At 37.9% G+C, this 20,170-nt stretch overlaps 2 protein-coding genes across 2 annotated transcripts; one reads left to right on the top strand and one right to left on the bottom strand.

Annotated features, from left to right (window-relative positions):
- Positions 1 to 10,411: 10,411 nt before the first annotated feature.
- Positions 10,412 to 11,116, top strand: LOC112763712 (dof zinc finger protein DOF3.4-like). The gene has a single exon (XM_025809312.3). The coding sequence runs from the start codon at positions 10,454 to 10,456 to the stop codon at positions 11,114 to 11,116; it is 663 nt and encodes a 220-aa protein (XP_025665097.1). The 5' UTR covers positions 10,412 to 10,453.
- A 2,624-nt stretch (positions 11,117 to 13,740) lies between these two features.
- LOC112765314 (allene oxide synthase) lies at positions 13,741 to 15,772 on the bottom strand. Its single transcript, XM_025811222.3, has one exon. It carries the CDS (start codon positions 15,419 to 15,421, stop codon positions 13,889 to 13,891), a length of 1,533 nt encoding a protein of 510 aa, XP_025667007.1. The 5' UTR covers positions 15,422 to 15,772; the 3' UTR covers positions 13,741 to 13,888.
- Between the last annotated feature and the right edge of the window lie 4,398 nt (positions 15,773 to 20,170).

The raw sequence follows: 20,170 nt of genomic DNA, 5'->3' as shown, positions 1-20,170 counted from the left end.
AGCGAATTCTGAAGCCCTTTTTGGCCCAAATCCAAGTCTAGAAGGCATAGACCAGAGGTTATGAAGTGAAGGAATGCATCCATTCAAAGGAGAGCTCGCCAATTTCCACTTCTCATGTTTTAGATCTAGTTTTGAGAGAGGTTCTCTCCTCTCTCTCTCTTAGGATTAGGATTTAGGACTTCTCTTAGTTTTAGGAGTAACTCTCAATCCCAGGTTCTTTATTTTTATTTATTCTTCCAATTTAGTTTATGAACTCTTCATGTTAGATTACAATTTCACTTATTAATGTTATTTGAGGTATTTCAATTCATGATTGGTTTCTTTAATTTATGTTATTGTTGCTTTACATCTGAAGGCATTTTTTATTCCAGCAAATTTACTTTTTCCTCTTTTGGTTTTGGTTAAGAAAGCAGTAACTCAGGAGTTATCTTATCTCAACATAATTGATAACTGTTATCTTTGCTAATTGAATTGAACTTCAATAATCCCAACCTTTTCTTAGGAAATAAATAGGATTCGAAGATCAAGCTAATTAGTCCCTTGACTTTCCTTTGCTTTAGTAAAGGTTGACTAAGTGGAATTAAGATTCGACTTTCATTGTTGTTGATAAGAATAACTAAGCCTGGACTTCCAATTTCTCATACCTTGCCAAAAGTTTGCTTTACAGTATTTGTTTATTTATTTTAATTGCTATTTAAATCAATTGTCATATTTGTCCCTCATTCTTAAAACCCCCAATTCTACAATCTCCATAACCAATAATAAGAACATACTTCCCTGCAGTTCCTTGAGAAGACGACCCGAGGTTTGAATACTTCGGTTATCAATTTTTAAGGGGTTTGTTACTTGTGACAACCAAAATGTTTGTATGAAAGGACTTTTGAAGGTTTAGAAACTATACTTGCAACGAGGATTATCCGCAAATTTCTAGACCACGCAAAAGTTCCTCTCATCAAGGCTCATAAGGGAGGCACAACACTATACTCTAGTACACGACGTCCTATACAGAAGAGGGATATTAACACCCCTCCTCAAATGCGTCCTAACCTCTGACACAAAGGAAGTCCTGGAGGATGTTCATAGTGGTATGTGTGGTAATCATATGGGAGCTCGGGTACTGTCCAAAAAGGTGATCCGAACCGGCTTCTTCTGGCCGATCCTGTAAAAGGAAGCAGTTGAGTTCATAAAAACATGCCCACCATGCCAGAAGCACGCGAATTTCTATGTAGCTGCACCTGAAGATCTCATCAGCGTCACCTCACGCTGGCCGTTCGTGAAATGGGGACTCGACCTCCTCAGACCTTTCCCCTAAGGATCAGGACAAGTCAAATTCCTCATATTAGGAGTAGACTACTTCACAAAGTGGATTGAGGCAGAGCCCCTAGCCACTGCCACTGTCCAGCAAAGTCGAAGATTCTTATACAGAAACATTGTCACAAGGTTTGGGGTCCCTTACTCCATCCCCACAGACAATGGAACTCAATTCACTGATACGGGTTTCAGAAACCTAGTAGCCGACTTAAAAATCAGACACCAGTTCACCTCAGTGGAACACAATAGGCCAACGGACAGGCTGAGGCAGCAAATAAGGTCATACTGGCCAGGCTGAAACACTGACTACAGAACGCAAAGGGAGCTTGGGCCGAAGAAGCTCCCCCAAGTCCTATGGGCGTATCGAACAACACCACATTCCACCATAGGCGAATCACCTTTCCGACTAGCTTACGGAATGGAGGCAATGATTTCCGTTGAAGTAGACGAAGGATCCCCCAATGTGATCTTCTAAAATGAGGAAATCAACTCCCAAACAAAGAGAGAAGAGCTCGACCTTCTTCCAGAAGTCTGAGAAAGAGCTCGGATTAGGGAGGAAGCCCTGAAGCGTCGAATGGCACTAAGATACAACTGGAAGGTAATCCAACGAAGCTTCGCAACCAACGACCTTATCCTGATCCGAAACGACATAGGAGCAGGCAAGTCGAAAGAAGGAAAGCTAGCTGCAAACTGGAAAGGACCATGCCGGGTAGTGGAAGTACTAGGGAAAGGTTACTATAAGGTGTCCAACCTCGAAAGGCGGGAGCTCCCAAGAACCTGGCACGCCTGTAACCTAAGGAGGTACTATAGATAGAAAGCCTTGAACCAAGATGCACTCTTTTTTTCCAACAAAGGGTTTTTTAATGAGGCACCAAGACAAGAGCTAAGGGACGCCTGAGCTACAGGGTAACCAGGCATGTATAGAAATTTTCATCTCTTGGAAATTTATTCTAATAAAAGCAATCATTCTTCAAAAGTTTCCTACCCAGGCGCATTAATTTATGCTCGAAAAAATGCGAAAATCATTGCCCAACCCAATGTGGTCGGCAAGATAAAGCGACGAGGTTCAAATTAATGTGAGAAGTTATAAAAACAACTCGTACAAAGCGGCCTATCAAGGTCGGAGAAAAAAAAAGAGTTACAAAAATAACTTAAAAAGGCCCGACAGAATGAAGTCGGACCACCAAAAGGACAGCTAAAAGGAATAGAAAACACTTCAACCATGCAAAGGTCGGGAAAAAACCCAAAGTCAAAAACACTCAAAGGGCCCCCCAAAAAAAGGTAGAAACACTACCCCTGAAAGTCACTAAAGTAACAGTTGAAAGGTAGTAGTTCGGAGAAGAACGCTACTTAAAAAGCTGACAGAACACGACTAGGGGCCCGAAGCACAAACGCTAACTAAAAAGTCGTCAAGGAACGACTAAAAAGTCAAAGTGGACCAACCAACAAACTCACAGCCAAGCCAACTCGGACTTTACCAAATAAAGGTTATCAAAAGCAGCCAAAAGGCAAAACGCAAATGTCCGGAAAAGCTCAGCCAAGCAATAAAAGGTAAAGGTTTGTTATGAACATTACTTAAGAGAGATTTGCTGAACTATCAAAAACAACCAAAAAGTTCAAAAAGTTAAACATTAAACTTAAAAGTTGCTAGGAGCAACTAAGAGGTAAAAGTGTTTTAACTATGGGCTAGTACAAAACCAAAATATCCATCAAAGACCCACAAATCGGGCCATACCAAAACATAACACAAACAAAGTAAAAGTGTTCATAAGCAAGGTCACAAAGGGTCCAACTTCTCGCTTGTCATTGCATATTGAGGAGGAGGAGGAGGAGGAGGGATAATCGAGATCGGAACTGCCGTGACAACGCCATCTGGCCCATTTAAGATCTCCACATCAGGGTCGGCCTCAGACTGGGCAGCCTCAGCAGAAGGGGTTGGGAAAGCCTTAGCCTGGGGGTTGGGCACCGAGATCTTATCCTCGTCCAGAGCAGGAATGATCTTACCATCAACCACCACATTGTCCATACTAAATAAGGAGAGGTCGAGATCGGGAGCCAAAACCCGGACCTGATCCTTCAGATTCTCATACATAGCAGTCATACCGTTTACCACGTTCCCCTGCAACTCAGCATAATCACCATAAGCCGACTGAAGCTTCTCCTTCACTTCAAGGAGCTCGGCATATGTCCGGGTATGGCTTTCCTTGGCCTTCTTCACCATGTCCTCCAACAAATTAGAAGCAGCCTCAGCTTTAGTAGCTCGGGACTTCTCCTTCTCTAGTGCAAGCTCCAGTCCAACATTCTTCGCTTCCATCTCGGCTCTTAAACCATCAACCCTCTCAAATTCGGCCTTCGCACTCCCCAAGAAGGCACTGGTGGCATTAATCAGAGACTTCTTAAAATCTCTTGCCAAGATGGCATTCAGGTTAAACATCCAGACACAGTTACGAGCCATATACTAAAAGTGGTTGAGGATGGATACGTCGTCAGTAGAAATAAAACCATGAGGTACGATATGCTCCTCAGCCTAGGCCAGACCATCAAACTCCTTGTCATTGATGTCAACCACACCAGACGTCTTCTGCTTCTTAGGAGCAGGCCCAGAGCAAGAAGGGGAGGAAGTAGCGCCCGAGCTCACCACGGGCGGGTCGATAGGAACCAGGCGGATGTTGGGAGTCGGGATGACCTTTCTCGGGCCCTGAGGACCCGAGTCCAGCTTCTTTGGAGGAAGCTAAGAGGAGCTCTCCCCAGCCGCTTTCCTTTGAATATTCTGAGCAGCCACAGTCTTCTTCGTCTTGCGCAAAAACTTCATAAAATCAGATCCTGAAGCCATCTCTGCAAAAGAACCACGAAAACATCATCAAAAGATACAACTAAGAGAAAATAAAGGAACAAGAGGTCGGATACTACCTAACTCGGACCAGAGAAGGCTGGGATCCCCTAAAAACTTCTTCGTGTCTTAGTGAGGAGCTCGACCCCAGTGCTCCTCTAACACACCTACAAAAGCCCGCTCCACCTCGTCTAAACTCTCTAGTGTATACTTGGCCACTACATGGTTCTCTTGCCAACAAAGGGGAAAGGAAGGCTCATCATTCTCATCCAAAAAGAAAGGATGGACCTTATCTATAGCTCGGACTTTAAAGTAAAAGTTGTTAAAATCGTGGAAGGAGTCGTCAAAGATAGCAAAGACCTTCCTACCCTTATTAACTCGAAAAGAGATCCAAGAAGCCTTCTCCTTGGTCGACCCAGGCTTGGTTAAAACAAACAGATACAAAAACAGACTGAGGAAAGGTCGGACACCCAACTCCTGACACAAAAGCTGAAAAATATTCATAAAAGGCCAAGAGTTGGGATGAAGTTGGGTAGAGGCAAGGTTGCACGTCCAAAGGATCTCAGTCTCAAAGTCGGTAAAAGGAAGGGTAATACCTAACTTGGTAAAGCAACAGTCATAATAGAAAAACGGACGCTCTGTCTGACTTAAAGGGGGAAAACTGACCCTCTCCTCAGGATCGGGGGTAACAAGCTCATAATCTTTCTCATCCCTCCTATTCCCGCAAACCCTATGGAACCTCCTAAACTTCTCACGGTATTCCCGATCCGCCACCGTCACACAACACAACACTACAGAATTTAGCCAATCAGCCATACTAGGAGGAACCTTTGTAGACATTTCAACAAGATTCTTATGAGACATATACACTACACCTACAGCAATAAAAAACAAAGAACGTCACTACGAGCAGCTCGGCCAAAGACAAGAAACAAACGGAAAATCCAACAGCAATATCCAAGACAGTAAATGGGAACCCCAGTCTCGCAAACGCTGACACCGCGACACAGAGACACCCTTTGGAGGCAATATAAACACAGGAAAAGCGCAATTCAAAAATACAGAGACCTACAAACCCAATCACCCAGCACTAATAGCAAAAATCAAAACTTTGAAACAGAAGCGAACATGCAATATCACCAGAGGCAAGCACAAAAACGAAAAAAGGAGCTCGCATCACAACAGAAAACCAGATCATTACCAACAAAGAGCGTGAAATGGGAAAAATAAAAAAGTGCCAACCTGGAAGGGAAAGAAGAAAAGCGGAACGATGACGAGCAAACAGCGAGCTGCAAGCGATCCTCACTGAGTGATGGAAACTCTGAAAATCCAAGAAAGAAACAATCTTGGAGCGCAGGGACAACCAGAGGATGAACGAAGGAAAGCCTCTTTCTCTGAGCAAATGAAACAAACGAAAGCAAAAAGTGAAAAATGGAGGAATCCCTAGGATTTTAAATGAAACAAAAAGAGGGAAAATCGAAACGGAAAAATGGGAGTAAAGGCCCAATCAATGAGCCTTAAAAGCGTTCACAGACACCCAAGAGAACTGTCATGCTCGGAACTAGTGTAGCATTAAAAGCAAACGTTTCACATTTAAAAGAAGATCAAAAGGCGCAAAGCCCACCCGAGAAGAATAAAATGCCCGGCCTATTCGGGGCAAGTGTGTTCGACCAAAGGATGTTTGAGCACGACCTATTAAAAAGGTCGAAACTCAAATAGGGATACTGTTCATACCCTGACCCGAGCTTTAGAATCGGGTCGGCAAAAGGTAAAGGGGCCGACCTCAAGGAGGGCCCTCTCACCCCCACTGACCTCTTTCTAAGAGATCGGAAGACCATCAGAAGGCCCAAAGAGGCCCAATACAGCAAGGCCACCTCCCACTAGAAGGCAGATATGATCTCATCAACAAGATATAAGATAAGATAAGGATATTCCCTCCAGAGAAGATCACCAAGCACCACTATAAAGACACTGGAGGCCCCAGGTATAATTCATACGCTAATTCTACAAAAAATCCGCCTAAAACCCTTGCTAACTTAAGCATCGGAGTCTCTTGCAGGTACCACCCCTCAATCCCCCCACGAGGAGCTCGGATAGGCGGCACCTCAACACTGGTAGATTGGAGATCCACATTCAAAGGAAGCCCGGGCCTCACGTCTGGTCTGAACTCAAGGTTTCAGGTAACCCTCGAAACAGATTCGGAAAAACTGTCTTCTTCTGAAGAATAATCCAGAACAACAATTTTCTTTTTTTCTTTCTTCATCTTTCCCTTCTCTTTCTCCTTCAAAAAAACTATCTTCGACACCTTCTTTTCTTTTGTCTTTCTCTCCCGTAATTGTGATCTGTACACAAGTCCCTAAAGCACAAAATTATTTAGTTAGCAGAGTATTTTAGAAGCATCTGAACCGAATTTTCAAGGAAAGTTTTTGTTTAATTTACCATCGTATCAATTGCTTCCTTAGCTATCCACTCGAGCAAAAGACTTCGCGTCTAGTGGGCCACCCACGGTCTCCCGAGAGTCTTAGGTGCATCTAGTCAAGGGAACTTAGATTCATGAAAATATATCATCATCAAAACAAACACACAGCCATCAATGGATTGTTTTTTTCCCAGCTTCCGGGCTTCGATCCCCTTCCTCAAGAAGCTCAGCACATGAGTTGCCCAATCCCATTGTCGGATATTGTCTACACAAAGGGCATGGGGCTTATGGATTGGGGAGGCCGTGCTCACTGTCATCGGCAGCAAGAAGCACTTCTGGATAAAGACGACAAAAGTTCTCTTGAACTTCTTACGGTTCTCCTCCCCCTCAACACTCATATCAAGGACAGACTTTGTCAAAGATGCTAATGTAGCACTTTTGAAGCTGTCAATTATCTGCTTATTTTGCTCATTGAGTTTGTCGTACTAAACTTTCTCAGAAAAATGATTCCTTACAATATTTTAATAGCAACAAATCAGTCAAAAAGGCTCAGTTTCATTTTCTGTACCCAAATAAACCAAAAATAAAGGAACCAAAGAACCAAAATAAGCACAAGTTGAAGGGATATTACCGCCGTGGTTTATTCCCAGCGCATCTACTATCTTGGCAGGTGTTATGTATATTCTGTCATACAGAGTGTCCAAGTATCCATAATAGTCATCATAGCAAGCAATCAATTCTCTCAAGAGCTTGTGAGAGACATTCATTTTCGGGATATGTGCCAGCGCACCGAATCCCATTTCTTCGACAATATCTTTCTTTTGTTGACTCATATTCTTGAACACCCTCGCTATTGCTTTTGTCTGGCATCTGAAATCGTGAGTTTTCTACAAGGTTTTGAAACAATGTGTTATGATATATTTCTAAAACAAAATAGAGTTTATTTGAATGAAAGGCGATAAATATATTTAAATGTGTATATATGCTTACGTTATAGCACGGCTTCTGCTTTTTGGTCACCATCATCTTTTTTATTTTTACTATAAGGACAAAAAAATTTAGTCAATACTTCACTCAATACACCGACAAGCACAAGCATGCATATTTTAATTAAGTGAATGAAAATCACCAACTCCAATGAACCGAACTCCATTCATGTTTGAATAAAATGTGTTAAACATTCAATCAGCAAGAAAAAATATTTCTGTATGCAAAAGAACTCAACTGAACACATAATAATAAAGTGAATGAAAATCACCAAGTCCAATGAACTGAACTCCGATCCATTCATGTTTGAATAAAACGTGTTAACCATTCAATCAGCAAGGAAAATATTTCTGCATGCAAAAGAACTCAACTGAATACATAACAATCAGGTGAATCAAAATCAGCAACTCCAATGAACCGATCTCCATTCATGTTTTGAATAAAACATGATAAACATTCAATCAGCAAGAAAAATATTTCTGCATGCAAGAGAAATCAACTGAATACTTAACAATCAAGTGAAACAAAATCACCAACTCTAATGAACCGATCTCCATTCATGTTTTGAATAAAACGTGATAAACATTCAATCAGCAAGAAAATATTTCTGCATGCAAAAGAAATCAATTGAACACACTAACAATCAAGTGAATCTAAATCACCAACTCCAATGAACCGTACTAAATATCACAGAAAATAACAACACATTTTCATTCGTATGCCCTAGTTACGCAAAAAAAAATATGGAATCAGAATAACTCGATCTACTAAATGAAGCAAATCAATCCACTAAACCTTAAATCTAACTAGGAGAAATGCGAGAATGCGAGATTTTAAATGAACAGTAGTTTTTCTCATACCTTTCGCAGTCTCTGTTCTTGATTTTGTTTGCTTTTTCTTCTTCCTTTCGAAAGCTTGACGTGATTCTGGAGTAGAAGCAATTTTCGCAGAGAACACGAATGAGTTTTGAGAGATTTTGAGAGAGATTTGAACTCCAATAGCGGTTTCAAAGTTGAAGAAGGAACGCTTCATATTTAATGTGCGAATGAATATGCTAACGTTTTAGGGGGTTTGAGCGCATGTGATACACACTTATTTAATGGGATTGGATTTTTTTACTGTTCGGCTAGCTTGGATTGACTTGGATAGAAAATTACATGAATGTGTAGCTCAAGTAGACTTTAATAATGTATGTCGTGGGATAATATACAACAACAACTAAACATGGGTTATTATGGTTATCGAAACCGCTAAGTAACTAATAAGAATGTAGTTAACAACGAATAATATTGTATTAGATTGTATTTCAAGGTCCATTAAACATAAGAAACATTCTAATGTAATTACTTATATTCCACGTCGTTATCGTCATCTCGCAACACCAAACCTCAATGCCGATGTCCTGCTGCCCTACCTCCAGTCGCATCCATTGTTCTACTATGCCACCTCTCATCATTTAAAAAAAAAATATGTTTAAATTATTTTAAAAATTCATTTTAAAAATGACAAAACATCCAAAACTTAATAAAAAAGAGATATATAATAATTTAAAAATTTTAAATTTTAATAAAATGAGACATTAAAAAAATATTTTAAAAAATATTTAAAAAATATTAAAATTATTAAAAAAATCATTTAAATTCCAAAAAAATCATCTAAACTTCAAAAAAAATCTAAAACTAATAAAAAATATTCAAAATTTAAAAAAAAATGTATTTAAAATATAATAAAAAAATTATTCAAAATTAATAAAAAAATCCTCCAAAATTTTGAAAAAATTCATCCAACACTAGTTAAAAGAATAGGAAATGGGGACCAGAGATGGGTTTCATAGGATTAGGATGTTCACCCACATCAAAAAATTATCCATTTGAACTACCTTCGCGCCAATGAACTTTGGCTCTAATGGCATTTCTCCCCCCTCCTCACCTCAAGGTCTAGAATTTGAATGCAATTGAGGAAAAATGTGATAAAATAAGTGAGAAGTGTGTGGATGTGTTATGTACCTAAGATTAAGGTTGTCCAATTCATTAAAATTTATCCAATCTATTGAGGTACTAAAATTGGAAGTTGTCGAATCCACCAACCCAAAAAAAAACACCTTCGCCAATTGATGACTCCATCACCACTTCTCCCACGATATGATGATTAAATTAGAACTGTAGAGTATGGATGCTGGTGGGCGGTGGCCCCTGTGAATTTGTGTTAGATGTTTGCTGAATTAATTTTCTTTCAGTATTTACAATATTTTGATATTTTACTTTTATTCTTTTCTAACTACTTTGCTAAAAACTATCAACTAATTAATGCTTATTTATACCAAATTACATCAAATAATTTAAAGATTAAAAATTTATATTTAAATTTAAAAAGATAAAATTACTCCATTTAAAGATTAATTTTAAATTTTTAAATATTCCTTTAAAAATTAATTAAAAAGATAAAAATTTATTTCTTGGTATTATTGTTATTTAAATACATTAAAAATTACAAATTTAAATTTTAAATTTAAAAACTAAAATAGTCTACTTAGGATTAATTCTGAAAAACCAAAGTATTTTTTAGGGTTAAGTACTGAAATCGTCCCTAAGATCTGGGGTGAAAATCAAAATCATCCCCGACCTTTTTTTGTTATTAAAATCATCCTCAACGTTACAAAACGTTATAAAATCGTTCTTTTCCACTTCAATTTTATTTTTTTTACCATATTACCCTTCATTATTAATAAAAATAATTAAAAATAATATTAAAAAATTAAAATAAACCTCCCCCTCCCCCCACCCCACTCCCCCCTCCCCCCTCCCCCCTCCTGTAACTCCCTCACCCCCCACCCCTCATCCCTCACCCCCTCACACATACAATTTCAACTATATACTATTTCTACCTTCACCCCATTTCACAACGCCATGCCCTCCTCCGACTCCGGCGAAAGCCATCGATCAGCCAAGCCTCACAACACTTCCCTAGCCCCACCGCCGGCCGAGCAAGAGCACCTGCCATGCCCTCCCTGCGACTCTACTAATACCAAGTTCTGCTACTACAACAACTACAAGTTCTCCCAGCCTCGCCACTTCTGCAAGTCCTGCCGCCGCTACTGGACCCACGGCGGCACTCTCCGTGACATCCCCGTCGGCGGTGGAAGCCGTAAAAACGCCAAGTGCTCTCGCACCGTTCCTTCAGCCTCCACCGCCACAACCTCCTCCTCCGCGGGTGCGGCCGTCACCTCGGTTTCTTCTGTGACCCCGCTCACCATGGTTCCCGTGGCCGGGAACAACCACCCCGGAGCACCCGTGCAGTTCGGTGGGAGCTTCACTTCGTTGCTGAGCAACACACAGCAGGGTCCTGGTGGGTTTCTGGCTCTGGGTGGGTTCGGGCTTGGTCTTGGGCCTGGTCTCGAAGATGTTGGATTTGGGATGGGGATGGGGAGAGGCCGTTGGGCTTTCCCGGGCGTGGTGGCGGACGGAGGCAGCATGGGCGGCGGTGTTGCGGGCTTCGATGTTGGGCACACGTGGGGTGAGGGGGAGTGGGGTTACGGGAGTGGGGTGACCGGGAGTGGGGTGAGGGGGTGAGGGAGTGGGTGAGGGGGTGAGGGAGTTACCGGAGGGGGAGGGGTGAGGGTTGAGAGGGGTGGGGGAGTTTATTTTAATTTTTTTAATATTATTTTTAATTATTTTTATTAATAATGAAGGGTAATATGGTAAAAAAAATAAAATTGAAGTAGAAAAGAATGATTTTATAATGTTTTGTAACGTTGAGGATGATTTTAATAACAAAAAAAGGTCGGGGACGATTTTGATTTTCACCCCAGACCTTAGGGACGATTTCAGTACTTAACCCTATTTTTTATGATTATTTTTTTTAATAGAGTTAAAATATTAAAATTTAAATTATATTTTAAAAGACTAAAAAGTTTTTCTGTTAATTGTTCTTGTTACTATTTATATTTTTATTGTATTTTCTGGCATACAATCAAATCAGTAATACAATTAAATTTATCAATCCAAATAATAGTTGAAAAAACAAATAGTAGTTAACAATTTTTCATGAAAATGATATTTTTCTTATCATTTGTATTACTTGAAACAACTAATACACTTGCTATTTAATTATAGAGAAAAAAAAAAGAGAAAGAACACATTATTCAATAAAACTAAAGAATACGGACAAAGTGTTTCAGGTAAGAATTTTTGAGTTGCTCCTTCTTCCTTAGATCAAATCTTTTTTTTTTTTTTTTATAGAAATTGATATATTCTCTTTCATGTTAGAAAGATTTTCTTTTTCATCAACTAATTATTAATATTACATCACCATTATTATTAGATGTTTGAATGTTTCCGTTGGCATAGAAATAGAAAACTTTCTTTCTTTATCATGATAAAAATAAAAAATGCAACAACTATCCAATTGCTCACGAGTTTGATTCTTAAAGCGTTTCTTGCTGTTTTAATTGTGTAATTTCTTTTTAAATTTGACATGATATGATATGCATATTAATATTGATGATTTTTATACTTCTATCTTGCTTGATTGGTCATTCTTAATTTATTCCTATAATATTTATCATAATAAATTAGTTATACTAAAAAATAATCAATTATATTTATTATTACAAAATACGAAATTAAATATTGACTCAACATCTAATATTATTTTTCTATAAATTATTATAAGAAATTAACACTCCTGGAAAAATCATGTAAGTAGTGAGACAATATACAACTACAACTAATAATAAAGATGTGTATATATTCACTGTTGTTTTGATGTGGATTTAATTTGTTTATACAGAGTATATATTATTATATTTATTTTGGACTTCAATAGTGTATATCGTGGGATGATATACAACAACTAAACATGAGTTATTATGGTTATAGTTATTGGAGTATTAACAATATATTTAAATTAATATTTTTTTATATATATAAGAAAAAATAATCCTATGGAGGAATGTTTTACTTTACATGTACAGGAATATTTTAACCAAAAATACACCGCTAAGAAAAAGTATAGGGCCAGTAATTTTTGTGTTTTCTCATAAACAATTAACCATTAAAACAAAAGTGACTGATCTCCCACGATTAGATGTAATCTCATACCATTAAAAATACTATTGATAGCCAATTAATGGTTACAAAACCAAAATTACTGCCCCTACCATTTCTCCCCTGCTAATAGTACAGAAATTTTGATGTGATACTAGATAATGCCATGAGCCCATGACCCCATGATGGTCCTCCCTCTTTTTGTACCGATGCTTTCCATTCTGCCCAGCGTCTCTATCTTTCCCAACAATAATATATATCTCACTCCCAGCATGCATGAATTTTGTGAACCACAAAATGCTACCATTAGAATGGGATAAACATAGAAATTGGTTTGATTTAGAAAGCTTGAAAAACATGTGCAAGTTTTGAAGAACTTCGTTTACTACGATATGAAAAGGTATTTGGAGCCAATAATTTAGCTAACAAAATAGTTAATAATTCACAATAAAAAGATACGTCTAAAATTGGAAATAATAAAAATATTTAAAATTTAAATAAAATTAAAATTTAGTATTTAAAATTTAAAATTTAAGATTTGGATTTAAGATTTAGAGTATAAAATTTAGTGTTTAGAGTTTTTTATTTAGAATTTAGAATTTAAAATTCAGTTTAAAATTTAGGATTTAGAATTAAAAATTTAAGAAAATTTGTGGTTGGTGGTGGTCACCAAAGATAGCATATAGTAGCCGGTGGTAGTGATTGTTGAAGGTGGTTAATGGTGATGATCCTGTAGTACTGAGAAAAAATAATAATAATAAATAATTTTGAATGAACAATATCTTTTATTAATTTTTTTAAATTATTAAGTAATGTTGGCTGAATTTTTATTGGTTATTTAACATTATTGCATTATCAAATATATCTTCTGTTTCAATTAAAAATACGATTTGGTCAGGGAATCAACTAATAATTAAATCAATTCTAATTAACTAATTAAAAAATAGATTTTTTTTAAAAAAAATTTCTTTATCATTTTAATTTTTTTAATTTTAAAATCAAAAATAAAAAAACTAACTTATATTATAGTTTTTTTTAGCAAAAATAAAAAGACTCGAACTCATAACTTTTAAGTGAGTTAGGAGAAATTATACCGCTTGAGCTATAACTCGTTAGCAACTTATATTATAGTTGATTCTTAATATTAATTTTCTAAAAATAACGCACAACGCTTTTTATTTAATGAATTAACCAATAACTAAAAGACAGACCCGTCATGCATACAAGGAAAATAACTAAAAAGTAATTTAGTTTATGCAAGTGCAGATAAAGAAGATAAACATAGTAAATTTAGTTCTAAGAGGTAGCTTTGGCGAGAGAGATGAAGTTAAGATCATAACCGAGTGCTGACTTTGTGGCTTCAACCTCAAAAGAATCATAACGGAGAAACATCTCGACCACAAGAAGCCTGGAAACCAACACCACAAAGTCTTTACCGGGACACTGCTTGTTCCTAACACTCGGAGACTCCGTCTCAGGCCCATTCGACCACAAAACATACTTCAGAAGCTTCTCACCTTCTTCACCCAAGAACCTATCCCCAACGAACTCCTCTGCTCTCTCAAATATCTTTGGATCCTTCGTGGCAAACGGTTGAAACCCGAACAGCATTTCCCCTTTCTTCACTTGGAAAGAGTTTTCATGGTTCTCTATAACCATGTCTTGCTTTGCCTTCGCGTACTGAAGCGGCACGGGAGGGTCGATGCGGAAAGTCTCGTACACCACTGACTTCATCAACGGCATTTCTTCCATTGTCGCTATCGTTACCTCTCCGCCGTTGGATTTCACGGCTGATCTTATCTCCTGAGCCAGCCGGGAATGGAGCTCCTTGTTCCCGGGGCCACCGATCCATTTCATCAACGCCGGGAAGAAGATCTTCACACCTCCGAAGGTGTTAAAGCAGGTGGCGAATAAGATGTTATGGCACGCTTCATCCCTGGAGATGCCTTGGCGCTCGGCTTCTTCGAGGACGAAGCCTGCGCTGCCGTAGAAGAAATCATAGAGCCTCTTGTAATCGCTCTTGACGAAGATGGAGGGAAGACGGAACGTGTGAAGAATGGGATCTTCGATGAACTTGGGGAGGCCAAGGGAAAGCTCTGGGCTGAGGTTGAACAGCACCCATTTCTGCACCAGGCTGGGACCGTCGCTTCCGAGGCTCGTGTCTTTGGGATCGGTACCGTAAAAAGCGCGGCAAAGAAACGTAAACGCCGTTTGGTCGTTGCCGGAGAAACTTGCTTTGCCGTTCTTGGAAAGTTCTATGTCCAGGGAATCAAAGAGATCAGTGTAGTTTGAATGGAACTGAGGGATGACGTTGTTGCTTCTGGACTTGAGGAGGAAGAAGATGAGGTTCTTGAGCTTCTCGTGCTTTGGTTCGGAAGGGTCGAGGTAGGAGAGGATGCGGTAGCCTCCGGTGAGATTGGTGGAGGGCATGTAGGTTCCAGTGAAGAGGTCCTTCTTCTCTACTTTGGTAAGGTCGAAGAGAACAGGGAAGCTTTTTCCGTCGAGGAGGACGATGACCTTTGGATCGGAGGCGACGAAGGGGCCAGGTGGCATGTTGGCGCGGAAGATGGTGGAGTTGTACTTTTGTTGGCGGGACCTGAAGAACTCGTTGCGGCCGCCGTCGCTGTAGAAGTACTCAAGGCGGTCCTTGATTGCTCCGAAGAATGGGAGGCCGTAGTCACCGGGAATTATACGAAGAGGAAGCTGCTGCTGCTGCTGCTTGGTGGGTTCCGATGATGGAAATGAAAGCGATTCAGCTTCTGATGATAGTGCTTTCAGTGGAGCTAGCGAGATTGCCTTTGAGGATAATGAAGTGAATTTCAATTCCATTGTTAATTAAATACTATTTCACTCGATCGATGACTCTTGATTTGGGTTTAGTAAATGAAGTGATGATGAATTTCAATGAAGCGATATATTTTTGGGAGGATGAAGTGATGAGTGCGTGTGCTAACCTTGGATTTATATATGTTGGAAAAATATGAGGGTTAGAGAACAGGACAGTAAAAGAATCAAAAATAATTTTTTATTGTGAAATCAAATAGCCGCCACCAAGTAAAATGGCACGAGTATTAGCGCCAGCAATTCTTATATTTTGTAATTATTAATCAGTTATTTATAATATTTTTAATAGTGTGAGATTAAATTTAATAATATGGAATCATTTAATTTTTTTTAAAGATTAAATGCTGGCTAACTTTTAAAAAAGTTGCTACCCTTTAGACTTTCTTTTAGAACTAAAGTATCTCAACAATATAATATATCATCAAAACTCAAAGAATCAACATAAATTCTTTACAAAGTGATGAGTATTTTAAATTAGACAAAAAATAAATAAATAATACAACTAACAAGTTATATCTTAATGTTCATTTGTATACTATAAATAACATACTAAAATTTTATAAAAAAAAAATAAAAAAATTACTAGTTTAATACGTACAAAATTAGACTACCTTTTTTCTTTTTTCTTCTCCTCCTTGATGTCCATCGTCTCTTTCATTTTTTGTGTTTATTTTCTTTCTTTTTCAAAAGTGAAAACACACTCTCTCATGTTATTTCTAGTCACTTCTTTATTATTATTATTTTATTTTAAATTGTAGGCCTCACTTAAGTTGGGAACCCACCAATAAATCTTTCCTTTACCGGCTCAAGTGGGGATAATATGCTGCTCCACCAAGTCCGTCTTTTCTTTGCAGAAATTAAACTTCATTGCAGGTAAACTCTTAGTCATTATATCTGAACACTACAAGAAAAAGGCGCATTTGTAACAAAAAATATTGTTACAAAACGTCAAAATTTTGAAATAAAAGTTTTTTGTAACAAAAAAAGGGTCCATTGCAGTAAATCCCGTTACAAAAAGTTTTTGTAACGAAAAATGGAACTGTTACAATTCAAAACCATATTTTGTAACAATTTTTTTGATGCAAAAAACCAGAAGCTGTTACAAAAGTGGTAACAATTTTTTATCTTGAAGGTATTTTTCGCGACAGCCAATTTTTTTCCTATCAAAAAATTTTGTTACAAAATGTAACATGATTTTGTAACATATTTTTCTTTAGTTACGAAAGCAAATTAATTATTTTGTAACTACTTTTTTTTATTACAAATTACATGCATAATTTACTAAATTATTTTTTAAATTAACTAATATATTAACAATGATAATAAGGAAGTTTACATGTATATAATATGCAAAAACATACATAAGTCAAACAAGATCTTTTTAGCTAAAATTGTCATGAAACAAAATAACATTAGCTACTGAGTACATTGATTAGTTCAACCAAAACATAAAAGTTCTAACATACAAGTTCAACCAAAACATAAAAGTTCTAACATAGATTAGTGTCTCTATGCATCAAAACATTGTTGAGCCCTCAAAGTAGCATATGGTCACCATTTCAGCACTCCTGTAAATAAGAAAAACCGAAACAAAGAAGTTAGAAACAAGATATAACACTAATTATAATTTTTCCACTAAGTTTTATCCAAAATGTTTAGAAAAATTTCGGCAGAACCTCCCCTAAAATTTGGATATTTCCACCGTCCACGGTTCCAACAAACACAACCAATTCGCAACTTATGTCTCAGCCATACCCAACCAAATTTATCAAACCAAATAATAGGACGTTTGTCATTTTTCAACCATGACACAAGTAAAATGTGATAAATAGATCCATATACAAATTAAAGTATACTAATATAAAATGGGAATCATCTACGAAAATGTATTAAAGCCATAAGCAACTTTAGGAGTACCTTTAGGGTCTAGTTTGTTTCATTGTCAAAGCGCGCCATGAGAGAGTTCACAACAGCTTGTTGAGCTTCCAATTGAGCTTTCATTTGAGCTAATTCTTCCTCTTGCCGTGTTCGTTGCTCTTCAAGTTTTTCTTTGAGCACATCTATTTCCTTTGTTAGCTCCTCACGGTCTTGCATTGCCTCTTGAAGTTGTGCTTGAATCCTTAACTTAGACTTTGTAGTCTTTATGCCATAACTTGTACCACTTTTATCACCTCTCACAAGTAGAAAAGCTTCATTTGGAGTGAGAGGATTTTCCAAATCATAGGATTCATCGAGCATAGAGCTAATATCATCCTACACAATCCAATTTGTGATTTGAAAATGGAGATAAAATTTAACTTCCATGTAGTTGAAAGAGGAAAAAGTTAGTAATGTTACATCAATTTGTTTAGCTTTTTCATTGACCCATTCTCCATTACTCTTTTGATGAGTAATTTGCCACAATTCTTGAATGTTAGGCTCGACACCGGTTCTAGGATGGCGCTGCAAATTTTTTGGAAGTTTAAAATATAGCATGTAGTTAAGTGCAAACGTGACATAGAAGAAAATATAAGACCAAATTAAATAGTTTAAGACTATTTACCCGATCACGTCTAACAACTTGAAATGTCCTTCGACCAACAATATGTGGTACAACGTGATGCTTTCTATTATCTTTGTTTCTTAAACTTTTTTCTATAGAAGACCAAACTCACAAAAGACAAAAGGAGGTAAGGTATAATTATTTGCATTGACCTAAAATAGCAAAAAACATAAGAACACCTCAATGGTTGTCACAATGAAAAATTCAAACCTGAAAAGAAGGACTTCCAAAGTAGGATACCAAATTCTCCCATGTCTCCGGTAGAACATTGTTTGGTGGATTTTGAAGGCGCTCCTCATCAGTTTGATACAACTCATAGTGCTCACGCAATCTTGAGCGCCAACTTCGATAACATATGTTAGCCTTAGCTAAAATCATATTGCGCATTACTTGCGTATCTGCTATATCAAACTTTTCCTACATATGATTTGTCAAAATTAGTTAGCAGAAATAAACCCTATAATATACATAATAGCAGAAAATATAAATATGTATTACCAAAACAATGTCGCATATTTTTTGCTTGACATCATCTCCAACTTGGCTCCATTTCTCTACATCCAAAGGAGCATTTTGTCTTGTAACAATACCCACTTCAGATGCAAACAGATCAGCATAGATGCCATTAGGAGCTAAGTTCTCCATAGAGATTGACAATTCTAATTTTCTATTTGTCTTTGTTTTGATAACCCTATTTGTTGCAATCCCACGCGAAGGTCCCCTTTTACCAATACGCCTATCAACAGGGGCAGTGGGTGGTGCTGAAGTAGGGTCTGTCTGGGCTGGGACAGGGGCTGCTGGGGCTGGGACAGGGGCTGCAGGGGCTGTCAGGGCTGGGGCAGGGGCTGCAGGGGCTGCAGGGGCTGGGACAAGGGCTGGGGCAAGGGCTGCCAGGGCTGGGACAGGAGCTGCAGGGGCTGCCGGGGCTGGGGCTGGGGCAGGGGCACGGGCTGCCGGGGCTGCGGCAGGTGCTCGTGTTGTATAACCAGATGCAGCAGCCCTTGTCAATCTCCGTGATGCCATTATGTTACGCAATCTACAATAAAGTTAACAGAGATAAAATTAAAGAAATGAAATAATAAAATATCTACATCATTTAATATACAATTACACAAAGGAAAGTACATCAATAAAAGTTGGACATGATTCAAAATATATTATACTTTTCAAAAAAGTTAAACAAGTGGAACAAAGAGTGAATAACTTAGCAAATGCAAATATGATGTGAGAGCGTAAAGTCTAACTACTTTAAAGTCCATCACCATCCTATACAAAAAGTGGATAAGGTCAATCATCCTCCTATACAAAAAATGGATAATTTAGCAATTGCAAAGATCTTGTAATGCCCAAAATAAAAATACTAAGAAGTCAGTCACTATCATTTGAATCTTCTTCTTCTTCTTCTTCTTCTTCTTCTTCTTCTTCTTCTTCTTCTTCTTCTTCTTCTTCTTCTTCTTCTTCTTCTTCTTCTTCTTCTTCCATAAACTTAGGGACGTCCACACTTGATCCCTCTATGTCACCTCTACCCAATTCCATCAAAAAATTGATATCACCCGAATATGGTACTTGATTAAAGCTTCCCATTTCAGCTTGTTGGTATGCCTCTTCTTGCATGATATCTTGCTCGGGCACATCATATGTATTGTGAGGCTTTACTCGGACCACATTACACCAATTAGGCCTTTTAATTGCCTTTACATAGTATACTTGCTCAGCTTGACATGCTAAAATGAAAGGCTCGTCCTTATATCTAACATATGTGACATCCACATTTATGAATCCATACTCATCTTTACAATATCCCCTACTTTGATTTCGGCCTATTGGAGGAATATCAAACCACTCACACTTAAATAAGATCACTTTATGTCTTCCGACATAATCTAACTCAATAATATCAGTCAACACGCCATAATAATCCACACCCCAGTCAATTCATCTCCCTTCACAACTACTATACTATTTTGAGTCTTCAAAGATGCTTCATGGGTTTTGCTTCGAAATGTAAAACCGTTGACAGCACATGTGTTATAGAAATGTGCATGACGATCAGGACCTCTTGCTAGAGAAAGCAGTTGATTATTCACCCGAGCACTCCCTACTTTGTGTAGATCTGAAATCTACATTAACAAATTGCAATTAAAACTAAATACTATCAAGAGACTCTTTAATTCTACAATTATCAAAGTTTA

The sequence above is a fragment of the Arachis hypogaea genome, chromosome 17 (genome assembly GCF_003086295.3).
Source record: "Arachis hypogaea cultivar Tifrunner chromosome 17, arahy.Tifrunner.gnm2.J5K5, whole genome shotgun sequence".
NCBI lineage: Eukaryota > Viridiplantae > Streptophyta > Magnoliopsida > Fabales > Fabaceae > Arachis > Arachis hypogaea.
This window is presented reverse-complemented; position numbering and strand designations above follow the sequence as displayed.

Coding starts and splice junctions, on each gene's coding strand:
- LOC112763712 (XM_025809312.3), top strand. CDS start 10,454: ATGCCCTCCTCCGACTCCGGCGAAAGCCATCGATCAGCCAAGCCTCAC.
- LOC112765314 (XM_025811222.3), bottom strand. CDS start 15,421: ATGGAATTGAAATTCACTTCATTATCCTCAAAGGCAATCTCGCTAGCT.